The following is an 8,819-nucleotide window of genomic DNA, read 5'->3' on the forward strand; positions in this document are numbered from 1 at the left end:
AAATTGGCTTGTGTTTTACTCACCCTCGAAGCTTCCTAGGTAGGTGTATATGACTTTCTTCTTTCAGATGAATCCAGTCGGATTTATATTAAAAATTGTCCTGGCTATTCCAAGCTCTATCATTGCAGTCAGCGGGTGTTGCAGTTGAACAGTCCACAAGTCGTCAAATAAAGCTCGCACTTTCATAATAAACGTGCTTCACACGGCTCCGGGGTGGTGAATAAAGACCTTCTGTAGCGAATCCATGAGTTTTTGTAAGAAAAATATCCATATTTCAAACGTAATAAACACTTTTCTCTCACTTCCGTTATCTGTCATACGCGGATCCGTTCCGGCGGAAGGCCAGACGTATGCGCAGCGCGCGCGCCTCTGAGATATGCTAGTCTCGCGAGTTTGTTTAATAGGAGCAAAGGAATCAAAGTTTCCTTACTTTAGCAAAGGAAAACCAGTCTCCTCTTGGTTTATATCGAAATCCTCCGACATTTTTCTTTGCAAATCTTCGGTTTGTACTTCTAATTCGTGACCGGCGTTTTGTTTTGTTCTCTCTCCGCATTCGTCACAAATCACTCAACGCCGACGTGCTGCGTCATCCGCCGGAACTGCTTCAGTGTATGACAGTCAGCGGAAGTGAGAGAGAAGTGTTAATTACGTTTGAAATATGGATATTTTTCTTACAAAAACGCATGGATTTGCTACAGAAGGTCTTTATTCATCCCCCGGAGCCGTCTGCGGCACGTTTATTATGAATGCGCGAGCTTTATTTGACGACTTGTGGACTGTTCAACTGTCTGCAACACCCGCTGACTGCAATGATAGAGCTTGGATTAGCCAGGACAATTTTTAATATAACTCCTACTGGATTCTTCTGAAAGAAGAAAGTCATATACACCTAAGATGCTTTGAGGGTAAGTAAAACACAAGCTAATTTTCATTTTTGGGTGAACTTTAAGCTTTGGCCTTGCATTTCTCAAAATTTTTCTATAACTGAACAAGAGAACCTCACAGAACTCGGGTTGTGGGCATTATTAACAAAGAAAACATAAAAAAGCAATGCTAGTCTGCTTGTTTTAATGATTGTGCAACATAATTAGTTTTGTACACCATTATCTGTATGAAACCTGTATGAGTAAATTCACTTTCATGTCATTTTTGTTCTGTTACAATCTATTCCAGGCTTAACTGGGACGCTAGTTTTTTGTGTGCTAGTTTTCAAGGCACTGAGGTCTATATAATGAAATGTCTTTGGACATCTTTGCTCATAACAGAAATAGCTCATCTGGAAATAATAATAATAGCTTTATTAGCACCTGTCATACAGTGTATAAGCCAAATCACTCAGCGGGGCACAGGCCGCACAGCTATGAAAAAAAAAAGATTATGTTTCACAAAAAGCAAAAGTCATCTGGGAAAAAATGTTGAATACAGACAAAAATCATAAAGTTAGCAATGTTTTGATTTTAATCCATTAAAGTGCATATGAAATTGCCATTTTTACCAATGCATATGGAGTAATTTCTCTTCACATTTCTTAGAGTGAGTTACAATCCCTTGGACAGACACTAGATTGTGCATTACATAAGAAACTAAAGCAGTAACTAATATATATTCATATTTCAGGGATATAGATTTAATTCGATTTAATATAACTTTAAATTAAATATATGCATATGTATCCATTTCTTTGTTGCATCAGGAAGAACCCCATGTATTTACAGTACAACAACCATCAGAGGTAGAACATAATGGGTATGTAAATAAATCAGTTTAAATGATTAATGTGTAGATGAGAAATGCAAAAGCCTTTTTTTTTTTGGTTGTTGAAGTATGATCATTTCAAGTTTTCTGAACAATCCTGCATCATTTTTGATTGGAAGACACAGTATTTGCACTTTAAATAAAGCGTAAACTATATGCATCCGTAATACAAAGCAATATAACTTTTATAGGCTAGTGTAAGTAATAGAGAAGATCATAGTCAACATTTCACTTTTAGCATCTCATTCTCTCTGCAGTGATAGACTGCTAGTCATTCTGTACACATCCATGCAGGCAATATCGGGAGGACAGTACATCGGTTTCACCATAAATCATTTGTTTTGGCTGCAGATTTTTGCTACACTTGCAAATTTCGCAATATTTTGTTTTGGTTCACACTACAGTCTCCTGCAGAACCACAACTTCATACCCCCTTAGCGTTCACTGGAGTGTTAAATTAGTTCCAGTAACATTTGTCAAATGCAATAAGGCATCTTTTTTTAACGCTGCACTGAATGTGAAATCTCTGTATCCACATTGACCTTTTCTCACTGAGACTGAAGAGTCAGCTCTATAGATGTATAAACTATACACATTTTCAGAAACCAATAGTTTTTATAGGTTTTCAGTAACGTAATATGTGCTAATAATCAATAATGTGGCAGTAGAGCGTCCACAGAGAGCGTCACATTCTAAAGTCACAATGTACGAAATCTGAAACACCGCAAGACGTTCGTACTCCCATTCATCAAGTTTGAAGTAAAATAAATCAACTACAAATTAATTTGCCTTGAAATTTCTTTAAGTAGCTTTATCTGCATGAGTTCATTACAATCATAAAAGCTATTTGAGTTTTTTTGTTTTTGAACGCTTTACTGATGATGTGACGCTTTTTTCTTTCAAATGGCAAAAGTTCTATGACGTCACTAAAGTGATTTGCTTTTATTAGCCGCCGAGACATTGAGACGTGGTCACCACTACTCAACTGTAATGCAGTAGCATTGTGAGGTCACAGTTGTGATGTAGTAGCATTACACGGAGCAAAAGTGGGTATGCTGCGAGACCGTCTCATGACCAGACGGACCTCCACGTTAGGGAGACTGTCCTGTTTTATCTGGCTGCAACCTTCATCTGCTACAGCCATATGAAGGTTGAAACGCAGAGACACAGATTTCTTCCTCAGCTTGGGATTTCCTTTAAAGAATGACCCTTCCCATTGCCTGATGACCTTGTCAATCTTCTCTGTCCTATAGCACAAAAAAGCAAAGTAATAAGCATAAAAATTAGGATTACACAATCTCTGGTGCAAATAAATGATGATTTAAAAGTTCCATCACAATTTTATTGCCTGTGAAGCCACACGCAAGAACAAACACGTCAAGATCTTTGTCCTTAAGGTGTGAAGTGCTTATGGTTCTTCATTGCAGCTTGAAAATAAGTATATGTAAACTCACCCCACATTTCCGTGACCCTCAGCACTCTCCCTCACTACATTTCCTTCCAGAATCTCCTGAGTCTTCACAGTACAGATCTCCCCATCTTTGTTTATGACTGGTTCTGGATGAGAAACACAAACACAACATCTCTCAGCCTCGCAGTTGTATAATGAACCAGTTGTTGAGAATGACTCTGGAAATCTGAAACAAGATGCATTCCAGGGCCTGTTTTAGGTTGGACAGTTGAGTTTGAGGGTGTTTTGACATCATCCTCACTTATGCTTATTTTTGGAGTCATCTCAGTGAAGAACGGCTTGGCGATATCCTCGTCATATCCGTTGGGCAGGCCGTTCTGCTCTGGAGCAGGAACTGAGCCCTTCCATGGCTTCAGCTTTAGAGGCCGACCATCTGAGTTCAGAAACCTGTGGTTCAGGAGTGAAAGAAGAAGCAGTTTTGATTCAAGACCACACTCGACTTTATTGGTGCCTTAGAAACCTCTTTGGGTTGATTGACTTTTTATAACATCTAGGGCACAATTCCAAAAACCCTGTCAAAATTCCAGTGTATTACATTGGAGTTGCATGAAAGACATCATACACGTTTGAGCATGTGCTAACGGTTTTATTGCATAAACGAATACAGCTCAGCAAATCTATCTCTCCCCTACCTGCCCTCCTCATGTTCATTTCTTTAAGTAGCTTTATCTGCATGAGTTCATTACAATCATAAAAGCTATTTGAGTTTTTTTGTTTTTGAACGCTTTACTGATGATGTGACGCTTTTTTCTTTCAAATGGCAAAAGTTCTATGACGTCACTAAAGTGATTTGCTTTTATTAGCCGCCGAGACATTGAGACGTGGTCACCACTACTCAACTGTAATGCAGTAGCATTGTGAGGTCACAGTTGTGATGTAGTAGCATTACACGGAGCAAAAGTGGGTATGCTGCGAGACCGTCTCATGACCAGACGGACCTCCACGTTAGGGAGACTGTCCTGTTTTATCTGGCTGCAACCTTCATCTGCTACAGCCATATGAAGGTTGAAACGCAGAGACACAGATTTCTTCCTCAGCTTGGGATTTCCTTTAAAGAATGACCCTTCCCATTGCCTGATGACCTTGTCAATCTTCTCTGTCCTATAGCACAAAAAAGCAAAGTAATAAGCATAAAAATTAGGATTACACAATCTCTGGTGCAAATAAATGATGATTTAAAAGTTCCATCACAATTTTATTGCCTGTGAAGCCACACGCAAGAACAAACACGTCAAGATCTTTGTCCTTAAGGTGTGAAGTGCTTATGGTTCTTCATTGCAGCTTGAAAATAAGTATATGTAAACTCACCCCACATTTCCGTGACCCTCAGCACTCTCCCTCACTACATTTCCTTCCAGAATCTCCTGAGTCTTCACAGTACAGATCTCCCCATCTTTGTTTATGACTGGTTCTGGATGAGAAACACAAACACAACATCTCTCAGCCTCGCAGTTGTATAATGAACCAGTTGTTGAGAATGACTCTGGAAATCTGAAACAAGATGCATTCCAGGGCCTGTTTTAGGTTGGACAGTTGAGTTTGAGGGTGTTTTGACATCATCCTCACTTATGCTTATTTTTGGAGTCATCTCAGTGAAGAACGGCTTGGCGATATCCTCGTCATATCCGTTGGGCAGGCCGTTCTGCTCTGGAGCAGGAACTGAGCCCTTCCATGGCTTCAGCTTTAGAGGCCGACCATCTGAGTTCAGAAACCTGTGGTTCAGGAGTGAAAGAAGAAGCAGTTTTGATTCAAGACCACACTCGACTTTATTGGTGCCTTAGAAACCTCTTTGGGTTGATTGACTTTTTATAACATCAAGGGCACAATTCCAAAAACCCTGTCAAAATTCCAGTGTATTACATTGGAGTTGCATGAAAGACATCATACACGTTTGAGCATGTGCTAACGGTTTTATTGCATAAACGAATACAGCTCAGCAAATCTATCTCTCCCCTACCTGCCCTCCTCATGTTCCAGGAGTTTCCTATAGGTTGCGATCTCTCTCTCCAGCCTCATCTTGGTGTTGAGGAGCTGGGTATGGTTCTGTTTCTGGACTTCCAGACCGTCCCGCACAGTTTCTAGCTCAGACTCCAGACTCCTGACAGACCGGGACAGATCCTTGAGCTGCACTGAGTACTGGAGCTGAGTGTGGTGTAGAGAGCTATGGAGACTCCTCTCCTGGTGGGATAAAACAGAATAGTTATTTATTACCAACATCTACACCCCTTTTACCAGCCTACACCCCGAGACACTGGGATAGGCTCCGGTATCCCCGTGTCCCTTTGTAGGACAATCTGCTTGGAGAATGGCTTAATGAATGGATGGATCTTCAGGGTTGGTGGAATGGAATAGGGTGGTCGGAAATTGTGAACAGTGACCAAAATATTACAGGGTCAAGCAACACAAGCAAGGCATCTCCCATTTAAGTTAAGTCACTTTAGTGCCAGTGCCACTTTATCCATACAATGCCATCATGTTTTACAGGGTCAGTCCCCCTGGACCAGCTGGGATTAGGTGCCTTGCTCAAGGGCACAATGATGATGGCTCATAAATTGCATCTTGCATTGTTTGATCCACTAACCTTTCTGTTATTGTCAATCCCCCTGAAGGAACCTGGAGTTGAAAACCGCGGCACAATGGTGATGACTCAAGGATTTTACATTACAGAGATCAAAGCAACAATATTCCAGAAACTGAAAATAAACTTCCGGTTAAATCTGAGATTAAGAGGTTGGCTCAAGGGCACAGTAGTGGCATATGGATCATGCCTTGTGGGGCATCAAACTAGCAACCATCTGATTAACAGCCTTGAGTTTTAACCACGACACCACCACCGTAATGTATCTTGAGCAAGGACACAGTGGTCACTGGAAATCCCAATAATTCTACTGTTCATGAACTGTGGATCAAGTGGTAGAAGATGGCTCTACCAACACTAAGGACATGGATTAAATTCCCAGGGCTCAACTTGTATAACATGGCACCTTCAATGGGGTTTGAGCCCACAACCTTCAGATAACTAACCAAAATATTTAACAACAAAACTAGTATTCAGTAACAATTTGTGGTTATCCGCAGTATTTGATTTATAAATTATGAGGTCCTAGAACAAGGAGTGATGACAAATCTGGCAGGGATCTGTCATCCATTTCCTGGAGGCGAAGTGTTGGTATATGTTTAACACTTAATCTACATTGCAAACAAGTTGTTTAATTCACAAAAATGGAGGTTGAATCAGATTCTGGAAGTGCCGGTTTCAGATCTGGCGTGTTCTGGCAGGAATTAAGGTGTGCATATGCGTTATGCATCAGTAAGTGATATTCTAATTTGTGTATTGTGCATTAAGGTGAAATGGGTTCAGGAGTGTGTGTGTGTTTAGGTGTGTCTACATGTTCCTGAATTGGAGTGTGTGTATCTGGGTGTATCTGTGGGCATGTCTGTGGGAACCGAACGCACCAAGGCATGTAGAGATTCAATTTCCACCTGTAGACGGTGCCATCTCTTTCGGGCCTCTGTGAGCTCGGCTCGTGCCTCTTTCAGGGCCTCATCACCTGCTCTCACCTACACAAAAAACACAACACATGCAGTGTGTACATAAGAATACCACAGAGTACAATAAATCTTAATACAGTTTTGAGCCTTTTTCATATTGCTTACCATTGAGGTTTTATCACACTGTGCCTTAGGTAAAATTACTTTAATGCATAGCCTCTCTGGCATATTGTTTTAATTATCCATGACTTACATCCCAAAATAAAGTTATGTGCTAAACGGAACGTCAGTTAGCACTGGTAACACAATAGATCACATTAAAGAAAACTGAATTGATGCTCTTGTGGTCTGAGATGTATATCACAGTCTAGGAATCACTTTAGTCTCCATCTGATAAGAATGACTGCTCAGTTCCAAAGAAATGGAAAATTATATGCATGTTTTCCAACTAGCTTGTTCCAAAAACAACATATAGTCTTATTCAATCTGAAATAAGAAAAATACCATGTTTTTGGACATGGTGCCATTGTACTGCCATGTTTTTGAAAGGTATCATGTTAATACCATGTTTTTGGACGTGTACTATGGTGTTACCATGTTTTTCAGGAGATGATGTTCAATGGTAATATCATGTGTTTTGAGACATGTACAATGGTAAAACCATGTTCAGTGGTACCAGAATGTTTTTTGGACACCTACCAAGCACCTTGGAGCACCATTGTATTGAAACCCTCAATTTACCATTGTACCAACACAGTAGGTATTTATAAAGACAAGCTGCAGTGTGTTGTTGTTTTTCAAGGAGAGTTACGAGGCTGATGGCCCATGTTTTTGTGCGAGGGCATAAATTCTGCTCAAGCACACTGGAAGACAAATAAACAATCACCTACTAATGAGAACAGAAAAAAGACAATGGTTATGCTCAACAGGACTGACATCCCTCATTCTGTTTAGAATAATAATGGTTGCTTAGCAGTCTTTTCACTCACGCACACACACACTATGACCGCTCTGCAGTGCCCTGGCCAGCAGACCATAGAGAGTGTTTGAAGAAGAGAGAGAGCGAATACTCGTACCTGTGGAGGAAATGCAGCTGTGGGGCTGGTTGCGTCCTTTTGGGGCCTTCTCTGTGAAGCGGGACCAGAGCCTGGGGCTGGATTTGGTGGCGTGGCTGAGTCAGGGCTGCTCTGGGCTGGGCTGGAGTGGTCGCACTGGGTGCTGGTCCGGGAGAGATCCATTCCTCTGCCATCCTCTCCTGCAGCAACCTGCGCTAGTACTCTATCACACTCCTCTACTGGTCGCCGCTGGTGCTGATCCAGCTCTCTCTGTCAGCCAACGAGAGAGAGAGAGGGGGGTGGAAAACAAGAGGGAGGAAGAGGAGAATTTAAAGGGCTCCTCTCATGAGGAATTAAAATTTCCTTCATCTTTTGGGATATAAGAGTTCTTCCTGAGTCCAAAATGACAAAAACTTCTCATTCTGACATCTACAACCCAAAATAATTTGTCTGTCCTTTCATTGACTATTTGGCCTGTCCAGTCAGGGTGAGGTTATATAAACAGGATAGATATTGATAATGATAAAGATCCGTTTACAGCAATACTAAATGTTCGCTGCGAACAAGATTTATAATCGAATCAGTTCATTCGTATGGAGCTACTTATATTGGGGTGAAACTTTGTTACAGACAGATCAAAGTTTACGATTTCTTCGTACAAACTTAAAATGCAATAACTATGACAAGTGTGAGAACCAATATCAACTTATCAAAATTCAATCGATAAAATTTGAAGTCTTTTTTTTTTCAGTTTAACTTTTGGTTTAGTATATACAGTATATTTTGTGTTGGGTGGCGACAGGTGCTTTTGGTCACATTTGTAACAAAATTCAGCGTATTGGTTGCGTTAAAGCTATATGTTTGCTATTTGCATAGATAATAATTGTGCACAAATAAAAAGGACACAAGAAGTCCAAATAAATTGTATTATTGGCAAAATCAATATACAAAATCATGTATTATATGATAATTAAAGGTTGTATAAGTTCAGATCCAACATTCCCTACACACAAACACACACCCTTTCCTCGAGGCTAACCGCACGT

At 40.5% G+C, this 8,819-nt stretch overlaps 2 protein-coding genes across 2 annotated transcripts in view; both read right to left on the bottom strand.

The window, feature by feature from the left end:
- Positions 1 to 1,490: 1,490 nt before the first annotated feature.
- Positions 1,491 to 3,867, bottom strand: LOC107745981 (keratin-like protein KRT222). The gene is made up of 4 exons (XM_016560014.1): positions 3,859 to 3,867; positions 3,468 to 3,613; positions 3,210 to 3,312; positions 1,491 to 3,002 (listed from the first exon to the last, which is right to left on the bottom strand). The coding sequence occupies exons 2-4, from the start codon at positions 3,487 to 3,489 to the stop codon at positions 2,765 to 2,767; spliced, it is 363 nt and encodes a 120-aa protein (XP_016415500.1). The 5' UTR covers positions 3,490 to 3,613; positions 3,859 to 3,867; the 3' UTR covers positions 1,491 to 2,764.
- Positions 3,868 to 3,912: 45 nt separating this feature from the next.
- The window catches only part of krt222 (keratin 222), a 30,061-nt gene continuing 25,154 nt past the window's right edge, over positions 3,913 to 8,819 (bottom strand). The window contains exons 6-10 of the mRNA XM_016560015.1: positions 6,683 to 6,787; positions 5,184 to 5,404; positions 4,793 to 4,938; positions 4,535 to 4,637; positions 3,913 to 4,327 (exon numbers count right to left, since the gene is read on the bottom strand). Of these exons, the coding sequence (XP_016415501.1) occupies positions 4,090 to 4,327; positions 4,535 to 4,637; positions 4,793 to 4,938; positions 5,184 to 5,404; positions 6,683 to 6,787 (813 nt within the window). The 3' untranslated portion in view covers positions 3,913 to 4,089. The remainder of the gene's footprint in view (positions 4,328 to 4,534; positions 4,638 to 4,792; positions 4,939 to 5,183; positions 5,405 to 6,682; positions 6,788 to 8,819) is intronic.

Source organism: Sinocyclocheilus rhinocerous, unplaced genomic scaffold (genome assembly GCF_001515625.1).
Source record: "Sinocyclocheilus rhinocerous isolate Xijiao unplaced genomic scaffold, SAMN03320098_v1.1 scaffold1339, whole genome shotgun sequence".
In the NCBI taxonomy this organism is placed as follows: Eukaryota; Metazoa; Chordata; class Actinopteri; order Cypriniformes; family Cyprinidae; genus Sinocyclocheilus; species Sinocyclocheilus rhinocerous.